The following is a 21,566-nucleotide window of genomic DNA, read 5'->3' on the forward strand; positions in this document are numbered from 1 at the left end:
AGAGAGGGAGAGAAGAGAGGGAGAGGGAGAGAAGAGGGAGAGAAGAGAGGGGGAGGGAGAGAAGAGAGGGAGAGAAGAGAGGGAGAGGGAGAGAAGAGAGGGGGGGAGGGAAGAGAGGGGGGGAGGGAAGAGAGAGAGAAGAGAGGGGGGGAGGGAAGAGAGGGAAGAGAGAGAGAGAGGGAGAGAAGAGGGAGAAGAGAAGAGAGAGGAGAGAGAGAAGAGAGAGAGAGAAGAGAGAGAAGACAGGAGAGAAGAAGAGAGGAGAGAGAGAGAAGAAGAGAGGAGAGAGAGAAGAAGAGAGAAGAAGAGAGGAGAGAGAGAAGAAGAGAGGAGAAGAGAGGGGAGTGAGAGAGAATGAATATATATATTTTTTTAAATAACCACTTTCGGACCGCCCACAGCCTTTTTACCATGGCAGGACAGCTCCACTGCGCTGGATCACATACATGTACATGATCCAGCATTTCCGGGTAGGGGGCGCACACTCACAGTCCTGTCATTCGCTACAGCACAAGCCGGTTAGCAGGTCCTGTCCAATGATTTATGGCCAGGACCTTTTGACCGGCTTAGAAAATGACAGTACAGTGCTTACTAACAACACGGGGCTCTGTACACAGAGCAGCAATGTGGATATGATTTCTTCCTGCAAAGCAGAAGGGAGGAAACACAGCAACATCTATTAGTAAAAGCAGCACACATTACACATTGTTAGGCTCACAGTTAACCCTTTGTGTTGCATCTAGATGTTAATACCTTCCCAACCAGTGTCATTAGTACATCAACTATCACTGATCACTGTGCTAGTGTCACTGGAGATGCCATTGTTAGTTCCCACCCAGTGTCAGATATTGCACCGCACTATCAGTGTCCCACTGATCGCCACTACTAGTGGTATTAAATAAAAGAAAAAAAAATACAGTATGTATTCAGTATAGTTTGTAGACGCTATAACCTTCACACAAATCAATCAATATACACTTATTGGGCTTTGTTTTTACCAAAGATGTAACAGAATACATTTTTGCCTAAATGTATGAAGAAATGTGATTGAAGAAGAAGAAGAAGCTATGTTCTATAGCAGAAAAAATATTTTTTTGTAGTTTTCCCTTTTTTTTTGTCTATATAATGAAAAATGCCAAATAGTAAAACAATGCCCTGGTCATGAAAGGGGTAAAACCTTCCGGAGCTTATATGGTTAAAAAAGACATGAAGACAGATTTGTTTTGTCCAAAACTGTATTTGTAAAACTAGTAGTTAATCTATTTCAGCTCTGTCCAAACCAAAAGATGCAAAATACAGTTGAATTTATTTGTACAAATCAATTGAAGAGCAGAGATCCTTTTTTTTTTTCAAGTCCCTCAGAGTCACAGCATATTTCAGTCTCCAGATCCAAAATGCAGGAATACTGCAGAGTTTCCAAACATACAATTTATAAATATATATTTATATATAAAACTATAACCAGTAGTAACTCAGGTAAGGATGGGGGGAGGGGTTCGGCGATCTCCCAGCACTACTAATATTGCTCACATTGTTGATAATTCTGAGTGAATGGTCTGTGATTGTCATTCGAATGGGCTGAGGAATGTCAATGGATACAAGGCATAAGGCACTATTGATAGTGAAGGACATAACACTAATGAACGAATGGCTGAACTGTCCCTATATAAAAAGGTGAATTATACATTGCACATGTTGAAGAGAATCAAAAGACAGTTTTACAGTAAAGCTACCACACTTTGTAACTCATTACCAGGCTGAAAAAAAAAATATAAACCAAACGCAAAGTTAAATTACAAAGTGCAGACTCCATTGCAACCGGATTAGTTTCCCACTAATCACACTATCGTCATCTGCTACTGGTTACTGCACATCATTATTACCAAATATACTTTATGAAGTTTCGTTCATAACACAGTGAAAGCTTATCCAAGCCGAGGAAGTTTAAAAAAATCCCTTGCCATCAGCAAAGGGGAGGGGCATCAAACAACCTGGGCATGCTGGATCTTGTAGTTCCCATCAATTCTACATTTTAAGAAGTTACCTAAAGCCTAGTAAAATGTAAATAGGAGTGCTGAGCAGTAACCCATAGCAAGCAGATACAACAACATTCAGCAGCTTAATGTAGACAAAACAATGAAAGCTGAACTATGATTGGGTGTGATGGATTACTGCACACAATTGGTTTTTTTTTGTTTTCCTGTTTTTAAATAAAGCTCTGTCACGTTGAACCTCATGTCATCGATAGCGAATACAATTTTCTCTCTCCTTCAGTCCAACTAGGGTGCTAGTCCATGCCTATTGCCATGACTTACTAGTCCGAACAATTATTGCCTCCATAGAGGAAGGAGAAAAGGAGCACAGGTGGGGCAGCATAGATACGAGGCAGTATTCCAAAAGACAGATCCAAACACACAAAGACAGACGTATGCTCTAGTGCAGCATTCATCCTCTCTACAATCAGAATAAAACTGTACACTGCATTTCTATGACGGTCTTAGTATGCCGACAGAGGCAGGCAAGCACAGGATGCCAGCAATCACACCGCAGGCAACTACATAGAGGATCCGTAGTGATAGAATACATTGTGAGATGTCGCTATACAAAAAAAAAAAAATCATGGCGTACTTCATATGGATACTTCTGTATGTGGGGGGATAACTAAGCTTTTCTGAGCCATAAATAAAAGATGAACCAGCATAAAACATTTGGTGGAGAAGGGCAAGATAAGCAAAACTTGGGGTGCAGCAAATTATGAAAGAATTTAAGGAGAAGTCCATTTTAGGAGCTTTTAAGGCTTCCAATGATTGAAACACCTGGCTCCTGTGATGTGCCCGGCCCCGAGGGCTCACCTCTGTGCCTTTCTTCTCCAAAAATGTTTGCTTCCTTCCACCCTAAAGCTTCCTCTGTGTAGTACTAGCCATACACTTCATCATTTCTGAATTGGTTCTTGGTACATTCAATTTAGAACCATCCCAGCTAAAAGTCATCTATTTCGAGAGCAGAAAACACATTTATACATCTTTTTCAACAAAAGAATAATAATAAAAAAAAAAGAGAGAAAAACATGAATTTGTTATTCAATCAAATGTTCTATTTTTCACTTGAAGCTTTCAAAACAAACCTGCACTCAGCCCATTAGAAATAAACTAACAGGTTTTCCTGATGCCTCCACCTTCTCCTGATGCTTGCTGTCCTCGCACCCTCCACCACTCTGTTCAGGTATAGGGGAGCATGTGACTCCCTCCAATTCCTCTCTTGATGGACCAAGTGAGCAGAAATGAGCATCCAATCAGAAGGCCAAGCACTATAATGTGGGGTGGTGCACTTGTTCTCAGGGAGCCCAGTAGATGAACAGAATAATGGCGGAGCACAGGGAAGGTAAGCACCAGTAGCAGAGTAGGCAGGCTAACAATATGCACTTTGGTCAACTTTAGGCATCATTCACACGGCCGTAAAAATGTTACTGATGTTATAACATGTGCAGGGGTGGACGGACAACGCATGGGGCCCCTGGGCAATAGGGTATCATGGGGCCCCTGTGTCCTTGCCCAAACTCAAAAAAGCCTATGAAAGAGGTACCAGGGGCATCTCATGGGGTCCCCTACTGACCCCGGGCAGTGCCCGAGTTTCCAAATGGTCAGTCCGCCCCTGTACATGTGTTTTCTAGGAGACAAATTCCTGCGTAATGATCAGTAATATACTTGCATATAGATGTGTTTAAACACGTAAAGATGCATATTCATACATAAACTGTTTTTATGATTTATTTGTCCCTTTTTTTTTAGACTTAATTTACGTGCGCACAAATGCATATGCATGCGTTTGTATGTGTAAGCGCATAAATCGCATGTTCCTCGACACAGATTTTTGGATTCTGTGTTATGGATCTCAAAGCAGCCCATGTTTATGCACCTGTGTGAATGGCTCCATTGAAAACAATGCAGTTGTGTTCGAATGCGTAATTAATAAAACACTTTTATATGCGCCTTTTTATGTCCGTGTTAATGACGCCTTCGCCCAAGTTCACACCACTGCAACTTGTCATGCAATTTGACAGTTTCACAAGTCGCACCCTATTGTTCGCAATGGAACCGCTCAAATTAGTGCAACGCTGTCGTTTTGAAAATAGTCCTGCACTACTTTTTGTGATTTCAGGTGTGACTTGCATAGACATCTGTGCATGAAGTCGCACCAACATGCAACCTGGAAATTGTGCGACTTCAAGTGAAGTTGCACAATTTCAGATTTGGATCCGGTGTGAACCAGGGCTTAAAGGCTCAAGCCATGAAAAATCTTTAACACGCTAAAACCTCATAAAAGAACACAAAAAATTACATTTACCCCCCCTTTTGTTTTTTTTTTACTAAATCCTAAAATAGTGGATTTCCTCTGATCCTAAAAGCCTGCGCAATTTTATTCTTAAACTGGCCACATTGGTTACAATCTGATTGAAAAATGTGCTTTAGTATTGTGGTAAAATCTAAATGCTGTATGTATGGGCTCAATAATCTCCAATGTTTTCATACAAATTGAATGACACTGAATGAAAGAATGGCTGGTTTAGCTGAGAACAGTTATCAGAGATGTAAGTAGAGTGCAAAACTGACCACAGCAACCATATCATCTTCTTTCAATCACATTTTCTTGTAGTGTGTAACACGTTTTATATTGGGCAAGATACTGAAAGTGCAGCACAATCAACAGATCAGATTGAAACCTATGTGGCCATTAGGATCTAAGATTTTTTCCAAACTTGGGTTAGCTTGACTCTCTGAGCTGGCTGATGGACTTATAGAATTGAGGAAACCAGACTTACAGAGGCAACTCCGATTCCTATCAAAGCAACTCTGCAGCAGTCAACCATGTGACCAGAAGCCGCTAGTCGATTGCTATTATTCATTAAGCTCATCTCCGTTGGTAATGGCTTCAAATGACATAATTGCTGCCTCTGATGCAGAGCTGTCTAGAAGAGTCTTCTCGCTGCACTGGTTCCCTATAGGTCATGAAGGCCTAGGTTACACATTAATCTAACCTCACCAGTTTGAGGAAATCTTTTCAGCAGTTTTCTCTTAAGGCCTTCCAATAAGAGACTGTAGAGATGTGCATGAAATGTCTAGTTACAGACATGGCAGTTACATTCTCCACTGAGTGGCATGTTAGGAAGGAATTGAAGCAGCCAGGACCATTGAAGCAGCCAGGTCATGTTTCTCAGAGCTGCCACCCAACTACTATTAGTGTCATTACTTCCCTGCCTAAGTGCATTGAGAGGTTTTAGCTGCTCACATTACAATAAGTAAAGTTGCAAAAATTCTCATAATCACAATCAAACAGCAACACTGGCCATTTTAGCCACTGAGGTGTCCGTTTATGAACCAGCGATAATAGATCGCTGCTCAGTTCTCTGGCATTCTCGGAGAACACAGTTCTCCTGTGAATGCAGTTTATGAAGCAGTTCTCCGAACGAAGGGAGAACGATCTCCAAACGCTGGAGAACGGTCTACAAACTCTGGAAAACGGCCGATTTTACTATAATCTCGCGAGATTACAGTAAAAGTTCAGTTTACTAAACAGAGGTAAATTATCTCTGCTTAGTTTTCGGTCCATCCGATTCTCCAGCTCTGGGCTGGAGAATCTGGAGGGAGAACACAGATCTCCAGAGAAGGGCTGAACATATTCTCCCGGGTGTTATAAACTGTGAATGACCAGAGAATAGCTGTGATCCTCTGAATCTCAGCTATTCTGTGTGTCATAAACGGACACCTATATGCCTTAAACACAATGGGGTTGATTTACTTCAGCTGGAGAGTGCAAAATCTAGTGCAGCTGTGCCTGGCAGCCAAAAAGACATTAAATGCGACTGGTTTCTATGCAGAGCTGCACCAGATTTTGCACACTCCAGTTTTAGTAAATCAATCCCAATGGCTTCTACACATGTATGTAAAGTAATGCAAAGAGCAACAGTTACCTACAGCCACCAATAGGATTTCACCTTTTATCAGTTAAAAATATTTTTACAAGGCATTTCTTACAGTAGTAAGCTATTGCATTCACTTTATTAAAGCCCGACTCCAGAAGATGTTTTTTTGTCCTGTTTCTTCTAGGAAAAATGACAACCAGTGTCACAAATCTGGGAGACTAAGACTGTCCTTAGTGTAAGACGCCAAGGTTTCATCCATTGAAGTGACATTTCCACTGCACTGCTCTCTGCATCATTAAGGACCGCCAGCCTCCTGAAAGAATCCGAGGAGGAAACCGATCCTAAACTTCATAAAGCCGGCCTAAAGACGTGAAAATATATCAAAAAGAAATACAATAAAATATAGCAGAGGAGGAAGGGGAGCCTGGAGTTGGGCTTTAAATAAAGACTACATTTTTATCAGGTGACAGGAAAGTCTGATTCCAGCCGTAGTAAGTATACTACTTTCATATACGGGCTGCTCTGTGTAGAGTTCTTCTTTATGAATGACCACAACTGCCTATGTAACTTCAAAGCAACCGGATCTCGTCTATGGAGCAGGAAGCAGGAGGCTACATTTCTAGAATTAGTATCTGATTGGCTATGCTTCATAGATACAGAAAACACAAAACTTACCTATTACAGCTACACATTTGATCTAGATATTTTTAGTGTCATTAATCTAGTCTGGATCCGGTCTACTTCTGTACATTAAGCTACACAGTGCAAGATTTAGGAAGTATATGATCTACTAGGTCGCTGGTTTCTGAGATTTTGACCTCCCTGTGTCCCACAAGCACTGAGCCAAGCAAAGCACTATTAAACATCCACACACATTAACTTGTTCCCATAATAATTCTTAAAGTGGTTCTAAAGTCAGTTTGCATTAAGGTAAAAATATGCCACCACTTGTTCTACCTACCCCCATTCCAAACACTTAACTGACTCCGGTCTCGTCTCCAGCACCACTCCCCTTACTTCCCAGTCTCACAGGAGACACTGGGCGGCAGTGGAGCCATAGGCTTCTATTGCTGTTAGTCAAACTCCTGTGAGGAGGGAGCAGGGGCATGTCTTACTGGCGCTTTGTGAGTCTATGGATGCACACCCACAGTGCACACGCAAAACCTGGCTTGCTAAGGAGGCGCTCTGATGAAAGAAGTGGACAGCGTCAGAGGGGGGACTGGTGGAAAAGCAGGTATGGGATCTTTCTTTATAAAGTCTCCCTGGCTCTACAAGTCAGACAAGGGCAATAACACAAACATAATGGGACCTTGCATGTAGCTACTGCTTTTCTACATGTCATGGCTGAGCAGACTGGAACTGGTGGAAAGATGTGCAGCTCTCCTGATGCAACCGGGTATTCACAGGTGAGCTGTGCTGTCTATATTCCTGATGTAGGCAGAGTTGGGCCAAGGGGTAGGCAGTAAAAGGATGGTTCAGTAAAAGGGACCACAAAAAGGGCAGGATCCGCTTAAGTGGTTTACAACTTATGGGGAAAGGTGGGTGCTCTTTGGTCTTTTTGCCTTGGTTGCTAAAAGTCCTTGTCCTGGCATTGGATGTAGGGAAGGGGTGGCTACAGTTGCAAACTTGCTCAAAGTGTCCCGAGCTAAATATAGCTCCATTCCAGTACAAATGTTAAATGTGAATTTAGGCTCCTTAAAAAGTCCTTACCTGTTAGATTGGAGTTAATTTTAGCTGTTCACTGCCATTAAAGCAGAATCCCAGACAAACAGCTAAACATTTGTGCTCTATTAAATGGATTTGTAATACTATTCAACAATTCTTTTTCAGTATTTACAAGCCTTTACCACACTGTACAATCACAGTGACACCCCTATATCCAGGCTTCCCTTTATAGCTTCCCGTGTTTCTCTGCCTACACTTGCTCATTGGCAGTTATTCATCATCATCACCTTGTGTTCAAAGAGCAGGCAGATGAAACAAAGCAGCGAAATAGGAAATAATGGGCACATCTTCCTAATAATACAGGGTGGAAGAGGTGTGTAAATCATAGGAGTAACTGAACAGATTTAAAAATTCCTTTGGAATGTAAAACAGTTATGCACATACCATATGTACTTCAGCTGCTCATTAATAATTTGTGATTTTGCCTAAAGTAATTCTAAATGCATTTTTAAAAAAATATCTTACGTGCTTTGTGCAGTGGTGTGTGCACAAAGCAGCCTCAATCCTCCTCTTCTGGGGTCCCCCATCGGTGCTCTTGGCTCCTCCCCCCCTGCCGAGTGACCCTAGAGCAAGCTGCTTTCCCTGGGGGTATTTGTGCGTAGCCGCTCTCGAGCCAACTCTGTTTCCATCAACACAAACAGTGTGGCTCGGCCCTGCCCCCTGCTCTCTCCTCACTGGCTGTGATTGACAGCAGCAGGAGCCAATGGCTCCCACTGCTGGCGCTCTCTCCAAAGAGGACAGAGAGAGCCAAGAGAGCTGCTGCTTTTATGCACATCGATTGATCAAGATCGGGCTCAGATAACTACTTGGGGAAGGGAGGGGGGGGGGGGGTGGATTCTCTACGCAGAAGGTTTTTTACCTGAATGAATAGAATACATTAAGGTAAGAAAAAAAAAAACAACTGGTACCTTTAGAACCACTTTAGACAAACTTAGTAATTTGTTTGTTTTTTATTTTTTTCAAATAATCAATTTTTTACTTGCAACAGGGGGTAGATAGTACAAATCAGCAGCTCTGTAGACCCTACAGCTGTCATCATCTAGATATCGGTGTTAGCACAGTTGGGAGATGACTAGGAAACGTCAGTTGCAGAGCTATAGTATTGGGTTTTTGTTCCTGTTCAGATCTACTGAAGAGGCAGAGTAGCTACACAGGAGAAAAACCCAAATTTCTACCCACATGGCAAGCAGAGGCACAGTGATACCCTATAACAACAACTAGGCTGATTTAACGATTTGAGACTGCTCACACTATATATTGTGCAAAAAGTCACTTCAATCATCCAATTATGTAAAAAGAAAATCCCCTCTGTACGTTTTTCATGTCTGGATAATTGAAGTGGATCTTCACACATTATGTTGTGTGAATATTCTCAATTTCTTTAGTATATTGGCCTTAAAGTGTATTTTGTAAATCTGCAGGCTTATTTCAGAAAACATGCAAACAGCACTGATATGCAAAGTTCAGTAATCCCACCGCAACCAATCAGATTTTAGTGTTGTCATGTCAGTTCTGATCAGTGTACTCTGGATTACTGTACACAGTTGCTTGACGTTGTTGGGTAGCCCTGAAAAGGTTTCATTTTTCCATCAATTTTTGTTTACAAAAGGGACAGATGACATGGCCAATTTAGATACAAACAGTGATAAAGCTCTTTTACTTGATAATGTCTCTTCTGACGATGGTAATCAGATGATCTGTCCTTAGACAAACCGCTGGTGACACGCCTGTAATCACACAGGAAATACAGAATAGTCACCTCCAGGCCAACATATTCCAGTTGTCCCCTGACTAGTGTCAGTCTGTTCATTTTTCCAGTGTTAAGTCCCAGATAACAAATAGGGGCATTCTGTGTCCTTCCAAGTGCTTTCCGAGAATTACATCTGAATACAACAGATGGTCTGGTCCAAAGCAACGTTCTGGACTCTTTTCCATTTCTCAAGGTCCCTTGTTGTGTATTGTTGTCAAATAAATTACCTGAGCACTCTAAGGCTGGCGAGATGCTTATGGGGTCACCTTGGAGCCAGAGACAGTGTAGTTCTAGTCACTAGCCTGCCTGGGTGGTGGAAGGGCACAAAGAGATGAAGACCTTGAGGAAGCTCTGGGAGAGGTGTTGGTCAGTAGTTTTTATCCAGGGTTCCTGGTACAATACTGAACAGGAGGCTAATGTGTCACAGCAGTCTTTTTACTCCCCCAGATTCTGTCAGTCTTTGGTGGTGTGTGTCAAAGAATAGGAAGGTCCTTCTGTTTACTGTTCATCTCATGCGATTCTGTCTCATCAGTGGAACAATGCATGATGGAGGCCCTGCTTTGGTCAAGAAGGGATGCTTCAGAAGCTCATTAGCAGTGGCTCGCTGGCTAGGGTCTCTCACTAGAAGCCGGTCAAGAAAGCCCTTAAGTAAGGGAGATACCTGAAGAACCAAAAGACAAACAATACATTTCTCATAAGTAACAATGCAAGTAAACATACCAGAGAAAACTGAAGTGGTTAAGTAATCAGGTATTTTGCCTCACAAATTTGGGTTCAAAGCCCTCCAGGACATTACCTACATGACCTTTCTAAGTTTTCCTTTGACCACTCAAGTTTTACTCACGCCCAAAAACATACTGGTAGCTTATAGAGGCCTGGTCACAAACCTAAAACACTTTCTGCTGACAGCACAGGAAAAATTAAGCCCAGGTTTACACTGGATTCTACTCTGAAATCGTGTGACTTCACTTGAAGTCGCACGATTTTAAAGTCAGATGGAAGTGCAACTTGATAGACATCTGTGTGACTTCATGCACGTTGCACCCCAAATCAGCAAAAGTAGTGCAGGAACTACTCTTCTAATCAGTGTGACTCCGATGAGGTCAGAGTCGCACTGATTAGAACGCTTCCATTGCTAATCATTGCATGCGATTTGTTATGCGATTTGAATGGTTAAATCGCATGACAAATTTGCATCAGTGTGAACTAGGGCTAAGTATTTCTTAATGCTTACCTGCAGTGTTCTTGTTTTCAGAAATTAGATTTTATTCAATGTGTCTTTGAAACTTTTTAGAACATCTGACTGCTCCAGGAGAAGCAATCTCTAACAGCCTCCTCCCTCCTTGTATGCCAAAGCCCCCTACAAGTCATAGCCCTCTCCATTCTGTGTCTAATCACTATCTGTGCTAACCCAGCATCTCTGCCTCTCCCTTCAACTCCCTACATAATCTTTTACACAGCTGCCAAGGAAGGAGCAAAGGGAAATACTTTAAAGTAGAAGTCAAGTCAAAATCGAACTAAGCTTAAATCTACTCCCACCGCCATTCTAAGCCCTGTAGTAACTACCCTGTAAAGGAAAGATCTGTATACTTACCTAATCTAAGGACTCTCCAGTCACATGATCTACTCAGCAGCCATTGTAGTGTAGAAGAGAGAGCAGCGACAACGGCTGCAGAGCCTGGGCTGTGACATCACCCAGAGACTTACTATACAGGTAACATATATAAAATTCATCAAAGTAGATCTAAAGGCTAAACCTTTTTTCCATTTTGGATACACCAAGAGTGTTGGAACCCCTGTCAGGGTTTTTTGCCATCTGTATCCAATTGAGGTTGCTGCTCTTCAATTCCTGTCCCATAGCCAATACAGGGAGTGAGAGAAAATCCCTGCAAATTAAGGTAATCTCCTCGGGCCCCCAGAAATTGTGCCCCCATTGGAAGATTTCCCTCTATTAGAGTCCTGAGGATAACCTAAAATTTGGGATCTTTTTTAACTTTCACTTTCAATGATAATGGTAAACAAGATAAGTAGAGAAGGTAAACCTCCCACACAGGAGTAGAGGTACCAATAAAAACCATGGGTTCTAATCTCTCTATCCAAAACAAAACAGTTTTGCCTTTAGTTATACTTTAAATTCAGATATAATATTATGAGAAGACTTTTTGTTGAAATGGTCTAGCGACAGGGTCTTTCTAAAGACAGTCTGTTACAGAGGTACTTGCACGTAATTGCGGCATCCTCTATCACCCTGCTTTGATAGCAGAATGAAGGGCCCTTTTGACAAAAAAAGTTTCAGCATTTCCTGACTGCACTGAAACTTGCCCACCCCTTCCTGCCTCCTGCACGTTCCCTTTGACAAATGAGGCAGACAATGATGGCTGTGAGCCAACATGAATGTGTGTGCCCAGCAGAAAACGGTGGCAAGTTCTGACACTACCAGGTAGCATTGGAGCTCTGCTTATCAGAATAACTAGGCATGTAGTCGTATAAGCTGGGTATAAATGGCTTCTGTAGGTACAGTGCCATTAGGTGGCTGCACTTTATATCTGCAGCATTTGTTTTTTCCCAACAGGGTCTATTTAGCTGGTTTCTGATGATCTTTGCTAGAAGACTGCTGTGACTGCTTCTACATAATACATTGGCAAGGCCAAGAATTTCACTGATAATTAAACATAAGATATCAAAAAATGTTGAACAGTTAGGGCTCGTTCACACTTGACTAATTTCTAACTCTTGAGTGGAGAGGGATTAGAGAACCTGTCGGTTTTTATAGCTGTTGGTGTCCCCATTAGGGAGATTCATTCTTTTTATTTGTCCTCTTTACCACTCTCCTCTAAATTGAAAGTAAAAGAAAATCCCAAATTTTGGGTTGTCCCCAGAAAAGTAATAGGAAATCTTCCAATGGGGACACTAGTTCTGGTGACCTGATTGTCCCCAAGCGATTCCCTTAATTTGCAAGGATTTCAGCTCGCTCTTGTTTTGGCTACGGGACAGGAACTGAAGATAAATCTCCCCAATGGGGCACAGATGGCAAAAAAAATGAACCCACATGGGCTATAAATGCTTCCTTACTTTATCCAAAATGAAAAAAAAAAAAAACATTTTGCCTATAGTTCTATTTTAAGAAAAAGCACAGCTTCTCGTGATTTGTTCACCTCCATGCACATGCTGACACTTCATTGAAGCCAGGTATCTAAAAGAATTATAATATCATAGAGTCCGGGGATAATTGTCATAAATATTCATGTAGCCAAATTTTAAAAAAACAGAATTAAATGAGGCCTATACATGTATGCAAACATTCTGAATGCATACAATTAAATTGCTTTACTTACAAACAAAACATCCTCCTGATGAGACCTTGTTCGACCAGTTTTGATCTCTGCAATAACTGTGGACTAAAGGGATGAAGATATTTGCAGTGATACAATCGGGAGTCACTAGTGTAACCATGATATCCAGAGCTTAAAAAAACTGTAATAAAATACTGCTGACTTGTTGTGTGTTCCGCTCAGAATCCATGACTAATATCCACATATTTCAACACGTGTGCATGAGAGCCACTCCCATCCTATAAAACACACAGGTGGACACTACTGCTCAGGCCTGTTATATCGGTTCAGGAATGTGTTGCTATGATCATACTGCTGTGCCAGCCCCAAGTGATGTCGCCATACTATCCACATATTCTGCATATCAGTAATTTGTCACCTATTTATACAAGAGTGATACACTTTATATAGGCAATAAGATTCTATTGAGCTCTTGGGGGAGCCTTATCTAGATCACACTGGCATCATCGTCTTCTTAGGCAAAGGTGACATACTCTTAACCTGTTGCACTGAACATTTCAAGGAATAAAAGCTGTGCAGAAGAAGTGATCAAAAATTAAAAGATTTTTGTTAAAGCCAAAAAAGTGAATTGCACTGCAGTAGAAAAAAAAATATTTCCCCCCAAATGTCATTCTTAGATCTTTCTGGGATTCCAATATTAGATCTACAAAACAGTTACTAAGGTCACCAAGCCAACAGTGCTGGTGTTTTCCCCTCCTGGAAGTGTGAGGCTCCCTACACTGCACCTGGAAGACAAAGACTTAAAACTGGGGGAACAACACCAGAAAAAAACCCCACTTGAACCGCTGAAAATTATAATAAGCCAGTGTGTGCTGGTACCTTTAAAAATCTGAGCAAAACTAAAAAAAATCCCTTTTGAGCTTTCAAGCTAAACACCGATTCTTCAAACTTGTGCAATGGGTTATTAAGCGGTCAGCAGGCCTCACCTTTTGCACATTCTTCAGTTTAGGTGGTAAATTGTCTCTGATCATCTTCATTGCTTTTAGTGGAGGCTCATTGAAATATGGAGGTTCTCCATCCACCATCTCTATCACCATGATACCCAGAGACCAGATATCCACCTGTGGAAGACAATGAAGGCTGTCACAACCAGACACAAAGCTCCTTCAAAATACAATCCACAGCAACTAAGCAGAGAGCTTAGCCTCACCTCTGGCCCATAAGGTAATCGTGAGATGAGCTCTGGGGCCATCCAATAGGGCGTTCCCACCAAGGATTTCCGACGTGGAACCTCCTTGTTGACCTGGGCGCAGAAACCAAAATCAGAGAGCTTCACCTGCAAGCAGTAAAAATAGTAAAATAGTGAAGCACATACACAACAAAAATAAGTAAAAGGTTAGTAATAAACATCATTGGTGAAAGATAACTTGCACTGCCAGACAGTTGTGATAAGACACTTAAAGCTGATCCTTTATGCAAGAACAACAGAATCACACTATTATGCTGGAACTACACCGATCAGCCATAAAATTATGACCACTGAGAGGTAAAATGAGTAACATTCATTATCTTGCTACAATGGCATCTGAAAGTAAGTGGGATATATTCGGCAGATAAGTCAATATGATGTCCCTGAAGCTGATGTGTTGAAAGCAGAAAAAATTGAGCAAGTGTAAAGATTTGAGCAACTCTGACAAGGGCCAAACTGTAATGGCTAGACAACTAGGTCCAAGGAACTCCAAAACGGCAGCACTTGTGGGATGTTTCCAGTCTATAGCGGTCAGGATCTCTCAAAGTGGTCCAAGGATAGAAAACCAGCAACAAGGTGACAGGGGTCACTGATGCACGTGGGGAGCAAAGTCTGGCCCATGTAGTTCGATACAATAAGAAGAGCTACAGTAGCTTAGATTGCTGAAAAAGTTATTGTTGGGTTTGATAGAAAGATGTCAGAACTAAGTTTGTTGTGTATGGGGCTGTGTAGATATCACGTAGTAACTGCATTTGGGACCTGTATAGATTGTCACACAAGTGCCTTTGGACGCAGATTAAAGCAGACCTTCTATGAAAAATAGAAGGTCCACTTCTCTGCCAGCCGTCCATGGCCCAAAAAAAAACACTTAAAAATAAATAAAAGATTAAAAAAAAACCCTTATTTCTTGTGAAACCTTGTAAAATCTTTATTTTTAAAGTTTAATTTATGGCTTAATTTTTGGGGGCAGTCGGGGGCTGGCAGGGTCCTGAAGAACTAAATGGAAAAAAATTCAAATGGTTATTTAACAAATATTTTAGTGTTGTCTTTTTTCAAGCCAGCAGATGGTGCTCCAAGCTTCTTTAATTGCACTCTCCACCTACTAGGTGTGTAAAAGTGTGCTGGTTGCAGATAAACAGACCAGGGATTGCTGGTTAGGGTTCATGTACACTGCAGCTGATAAACTGACTTTCAGGAGCTGTTCAGCATGTTTTTCAGTGGCCCTTGAACTCTCCCTAATGGTTTCCTATGTGTCCATGTACACAGTCGTTTACAGGCAGTTGAGTTTACAGTTGTTTTTTTTAACACACCAAACTTGCATGCAGGAGTAGATTTTATCAGCGTTTCAACACTTGTAAACGTGGCTAACCGTGTTTATAAGCGTTTTCGTTTAGAAGCGTTTTTTAACTGTTACATATCCAAATGTTGTCCAAAGCCTTTTTTCATCATCAGAAATGCATGCAAAGCATTTTCCATGTATTCAAATGGACCTAGTAGACCAGCGCAGTCAGTTCCAGGTTTTGCGTGAAGGGAAAAATGGTAGAACGTGCCGCATTATGCTCATGATGGGATCCATAGTGAATACAACCAGAAAAGACAGGTCATCTCAACACATACTGCTCTCTCTGCTTCTCCTCTCTCGATTTCTCTCAAAATGTCTGAAATAGTTCATTTTGTTACTTTTTTCAGTGCATTCTGGGCATTTTGGAAGGTCTCCTGAGGTTATCTTAAAAAAACTATTCTAAACGCAAACACGCATAAACGCGGAATGCAAACGCGGCTAAACAGACGTTCTTTAACCTATGTTTTTCCAGCAGTCAGTTTCCATTGTTCAGAAGAGTTTTTCAAATGTTCCGTGTACATGGAGCCTTAAACATCCTTCTGTTAGACACTTGAGAATACTGAGCCGTTTATTATATTTAGAATATCTTGTGCTGTTAAAGAGGAACTTCAGCCTGGGACTACTCAATGATATGCCATTTTACATTGTGGATGGGGAACACGATAACCAGTCCTAATTATAATGTACAGCGCTGAGCGAACTATTGGCGCTTTATAAATACTGTATTATAATAATAATAATTATAGACAGAGCAAGGTTTGCTCCCCAAGTGTTCGTGGGGGGGGGGGGGGGTGCCGGACTGCTGGAGACCTGGCATATTGCTTTGCTTGAGAGAACCACAGTCTAAATCACCCATGTGCTGGCAGCACATTTTAACCCTTACGGCAGCACTTGCAGTGTAGAGCAGGAAAAGGTCGAACAGCCACATGTGTATTACTGTACAGTATATGCAGCCTGACTGCATTACAGTAACAAACAAGGTTTGCTGGGTTTCAATAGTCACTACTTGTCAGAACTCTTAACATAATAAATGAACCTTAATGTGGAAGCTCAGACAAATCTTTTATTTTCAGATAAAACAGTTAACATATCTGCAAGGTTTTTACAAATATCTTTAATTTGACCAGAACACTAATGAAAAAAAAATGTGGCTGATGTTCACACTAAACAAGTGATTAAACACCCTGTGCATCCACCACACACAGACAGCACCTTACCCGTCCATCGTGTGTCAGCAGAATAGAATCACTTTTAATGTCTCGGTGGATTACTCCTTGGGCATGAAGTACACACAAAGCCTTCAGTACAGCCACACAAACAGCGGCTATCTGTTCTTCATTCATTCTGAAAATAGAGAAAGTCCATCAATAACCAGTCCTTAAAAGGCAAAAACCTTAATTATTTTGTAACTCTTTATTTCAGTCACAACACAGACAGTTGAAGAATTACATACTGTATATTCTATCGAGTCAGACATGACTCATTAAACAAAGGCATTCCCATAAAGGAAAACATAAATCACAGCAAGTATACCTTCATTCTTTCAGCAGTGCTTCAGGGATGGATCAGAGCAATGCTCTGTGCCAGTGCTGACCAATCAGAATCACTCTGATCTGTCCCGGAAGTGCTGCAGAAAGAAGAGGGAGAAGTGCGGGGTTTTCCAATCCCCAAACCGTAGGCATGGACAGCTCATCATCCAAAGAAATATTGACAGTGAGAACCAGGAGGGTGTACGGTGTTTGTTCACTTTTTTATTGTTGCAAAAGTATTGCATAAACATACTTGTGGGGGAAAAAAAATCTTCTTTAACCTTAACGAAGCAAGGTTTTATAGCCCCACCTACAGGAGTAGGACACTAGGCAGAAAAAAAGACTTCCACCTCCTATGGGCAGTCCCCTCTGGGTATAAAACCCCTTCTCTGCTACAGGTCTCTAGTCTGTCACAAGCAGCATCAAAGGAGAGATCCCTCTAGAGGGGTGGGTGCTGTGTCCGTCAATGAACGCCGAGATAGAGATTTTACAGCGAGTACAAAAAAATCCCATTTTCTTTTACGTTCACTGACGGAAACAGCGGATTATTTTTTACTTTAACGAAGCAGGGATGTCCCCAAGCAGTGCCAGAATGAGGGGAGGGCAACCATACAATGTAAAAAGAAAGAACACTCAGGGCAACAAGCCAACACTCTGAACGACCCCAAAAGGAGAGGCCCAGGAGACAGAAACAGCCGCCTACAACACTTTGCAGCCAAAACTAGCATCAGAGGATTCCAACACATCAGTTTTACAGAACTTCGTAAAGTTATGCACAGATGACCAGGTTGCCGCCTTGCAAACCTGAGAAACAGATGCCTGATCTCGAAAAGCCCAGGAGGCGCTAAGCGCTGTAGTGAAGAGCGTTGTAACAGGGAAGGGAGGCTCCTGCCCCTTAAAAGCATACACCTGAACAATCGGCTGCCGAATCCAATGAGAAATAGTGTCAGAAGATGCTACCAGGCTATTCTTCAGACCATCCGTGTGGATGAAGAGAGAGTCTGACCTCCGAAAGGCAGCAATTACAGACAAGTCACGCGAATCGAGCAGACCACATCCAGGGAATACAGAGCCACCTCTTTAGGGTGCGTCCCTTGAGGACAATACCCTCATTCAAATGAAAATCTCATACCACCTTCAGAAGAAAGGTTGGGGAAGGCTGAAGCACCAACTTGTCCTTGTATAAAACCATATAACGCAGCTTACAGGACAAAGCTGCCAACTCCGATATCCTCTGAGCTGAAGTGATAGCGACAAGGAAGGCAACCTTTTGCAAAAGCATAAGCAAGTGGATTTCCCAAATGGCCTCAAATGGAGGCCTCTGAAGAGCAGACAGCACCAAATTTGAATCCCACGGTGTTGAAGGGGCAGGCACAGGAGGGGCTACGTGATGAGCCCCCCTGAATGAAAGTACAGACCAAAGAATGGTAGCTAAGGGCCGCAGAAAGAAAACAACCAGAGCAAAGACTTAACCCTTGATTGTACTCAACTCAAGCCTTTGGGACCCTTACTGTTTAATATATTTATAAACAATATAGGGTCTGAGATTAAAAATCCCATTTCAGTCTTTGCAGATGACACAAAGCTGTGGTCAACACTCGAGCCACAGTGAAGGAACATAGATGGAACCTCAAGGCTTCACACCAACCAATATAGGCTCTCCAGGTGCGATGATAACTTTTCCGGGGAGGTAGACTTATGGGCCTTCAACATAGTCATGGATTCATGAAAGACAGAAGTTGCCAAACAAATCTGATTTCTTTTTATGAGGGGGTGAGCAAAACCTTGGACAGAGGGGTGGCGGTGGACGTGGTATACTTGGATTTTGCATTTGCAAAAGCGTTTGACACAGTTCCCCACACACGGCTAATGTGTAAGGTAAAGTCTATGGGCTTGGAAAAATCCATATGTAAATGGATAGAAAACTGGCTAACAGATCGTATTGAGAGAGTAGTGGTTAATTATTCATACTCTGAATGGTCTAGGGGTGTCAGTGGTGTACCCCAAGGTTCAGTGTTGGGACCCTTACTTTTTAATATATTTATAAACAATATAGGGTCTGAGATTAAAAATCCCATTTCAGTCTTTGCAGATGACACCAACCTGTGCAGTGGAAGAACATCCTTACAGGATGTCTTCAATTTACAAGCTGACCTCAATGCACTGTTTAATTGGGCAACTATGTGGCAAATTGATATTGTGTGATATTTAATGTTGATAAATGTAAGGTTGTGCACTTGGGGGCTAAGAATATGCATGCATCATACATACTGGGAGGTGGGGTACAACTGGGGGAATCAATGGTGGAGAAGGATCTGGGGGTTCTGGTAGATCACAAGCTTAATAATTGCATGCAATGCCAAGCTGTGGCTTCTAAAGCGAGCAAAATCCTCTTGTATTAAAAGAGGTATAGACTCCAGAGAGAGAGATATCATATTACCCCGGTACAAATCATTAGCAATACCTCATCTGGAATATGCAGTTCAGTTTTGGGCACCATTTCACAAAAAGAATATTGGGGAACTTGAGAAAGTACAGAGAAGGGCAACTAAACTGATACGAGGCATGGAGGAGCTCAGCTATGAGGAAAGATTAGAGGAACTGAATGTATTCTCTCTTGAGAAGAGGAGATCAAGGGGGGGGGATATGATCAACATGTATAAATACATCAGTGGTTCATGTAGTGAACTCGGTGTAGAGCTATTCACCCTGAGGCCATCACAGAGGACAAGGGGGCACTCTAAATCTGGAAGAAAAGAGATTTAATCTCCAAACACGGAAAGCTTTCTTCACAGTGAGAGCTGTGAAAATGTGGAATAGACTCCCTCAAGAGTTGGTTCTGGCCAGCTCAGTGGATTACTTTAAAAAAGGCCTGGATTCTTTCTTAGATACACAGAATATAACTGGATACTAACATTTATAGGTAAAGTTGATCCAGGGAATATCCGATTGCCTCTCGGGGGGGATCAGGAAGGAATTTTTTTTCCTTGCAAGAGCAAATTGGATCATGCTTTGCTGGGTTTTTTTGCCTTTCTCTGGATAAACTGTGGGTATAGGATTATAACTTTTTTTTTTTCTTCTATGGTTGAACTGGATGGACTTTTGTCTTTTGTCAGCCAGACTAACTATATAACTATATATAGTCAGAATCACAACAGCAGACAACCCACTGTTCTTCAGAACCTGGGTCTTAACAGCCACGCCATCAAAGCCAGCGACAGTAAAGCAGGGTGGAAGACCGGCCCTTGAGAAAGGTCTTTCCGAAGAGGCAGCCTTCAGGGAGAATCCGCCACCAAACGCACCACATCGGCATACCATGGACAACGAGGTCAGTCTGGAGTAATGAGGATGACTGGGATACCTTCGGTCTCTATCTTGCATAGTAGACAAGCAGTAAGTCGAAGGGGTGGGAAGGCACAGATGAGAGTGTACTGGTCCCATGGCTCCACCAGCGCATCTGCTGCATCTGCCAGGGGATCCAACGATTGTGCCACGAACTGTGGAACCTTACGATTGAGGCGTGAAGCTAGGAGATCCACGTCCGGAGTGCCCCAATAAATGCAGAGCAGATGGAACACTTCTGGATATAGGGACCATTTGCCCTGATGCAGCGTCTGATGGCTGAGATAATCTGCTTGCCAGTTTCTGACGCCTGGAATGTGGACGGCGGACAGAGCAGCAGCGTTGCCTGACTGAATCCTGGTCAGCAGACCCGACAGACGGTCCGTCCAATGCGTCCATGACAACCTGATCGCTCAAAGCTCCAGGATATTGATGGTAAGTTAGCTTCCCCCAGAGTCCATCACCCCTGTCATGACCACAGTCCAGCAAATGTGGAGGAAAGACTTTCCATGCTGTAGAGCCTGGGAACTCATCTACCAAAGAAGGGAGGCCTTTCCAGGTGAATTTGAAGGTCCAAGAAGGCAGAAGCCCTGTTCCTTTTCAATAGGATTTCCCTTTGTATTGTTCTCATATGAAATTGGGCATACGGGATCGCTTTGAAAGTAGCCACCATCAAGCCTATGCAAAGACGCAGATAGAGCTGCCTACAAGCCAGGAGCTGCCAAACTGCTGACCAGAACTTTAACAATTTCTCTGACGGAAGGAACACCTTGGCCTGCTCCGAATTGAGAATCAGCCCCAGATACTCCAGTCAACATCAACTTCCTGAGTTTCAGATTCTACCTGAAGTCCCATAGAGAACGCATGGTGATTTCCACACTGCCTAATAATGAGGAGCGAGTCTCCGCAGGCAGGAGCAAATCATCCAGGTAGCCGATATCACTGCAATCCCCTGTTGTCTCAATAAGGTCAGGACTGGGGCTAGGACCTTGGTAAACACCCGAGGTGTGGAGGCCAGACCAAAGGGCAAAGCCAAGAATTGATAATGCACGTCCCCGATGGCAAAACGAAGGAAGCGCTGATGCCCCTTGCAAATGAGGATGTGCATGTAAGCGTCCTTGATGTCTCAAGGAGGGCAGGAAATCTCTCTGGTGGAGGGAGGCCACCACTGAGTGAAGAGATTCCATCTTGAACTTGTGAACCTGCACAAAGAAATTCAGGACCTTGAGGTCCAGGATTGGACGAACCCCTTCTGCCTTGGGAACAGTGAACAGGTTGGAGTAGAAGCCACGAAAACGCTCCAAATCGGGTACTGTGACGACCACTCCATGGAGCAGCAGTTCCTGCACAGCCCCCATGGACCCGGAAACCTGTGAAGATGCTCCCCCACCCTGGAAGCGGATGGGAGCAAACCTT

At 42.6% G+C, this 21,566-nt stretch overlaps 1 protein-coding gene across 2 annotated transcripts in view; it reads right to left on the minus strand.

The window, feature by feature from the left end:
* Positions 1–1,217: 1,217 nt before the first annotated feature.
* Positions 1,218–21,566, minus strand: part of PAK4 (p21 (RAC1) activated kinase 4) — a 112,794-nt gene continuing 92,445 nt past the window's right edge. For both annotated transcript variants that reach the window (XM_089658231.1, XM_089658230.1), the window contains exons 6-9: positions 16,497–16,623; positions 13,899–14,024; positions 13,675–13,809; positions 1,218–10,056 (exon numbers count right to left, since the gene is read on the minus strand). In XM_089658231.1, coding sequence (XP_089514357.1) covers positions 9,901–10,056; positions 13,675–13,809; positions 13,899–14,024; positions 16,497–16,623 — 544 coding nt within the window. In that variant the 3' untranslated portion in view covers positions 1,218–9,900. The remainder of the gene's footprint in view (positions 10,057–13,674; positions 13,810–13,898; positions 14,025–16,496; positions 16,624–21,566) is intronic.

Source organism: Staurois parvus, unplaced genomic scaffold, assembly GCF_062004578.1.
Source record: "Staurois parvus isolate SC_StPar_1 unplaced genomic scaffold, SC_StPar_1.0 ptg001058l, whole genome shotgun sequence".
Taxonomy (NCBI): Eukaryota; Metazoa; Chordata; class Amphibia; order Anura; family Ranidae; genus Staurois; species Staurois parvus.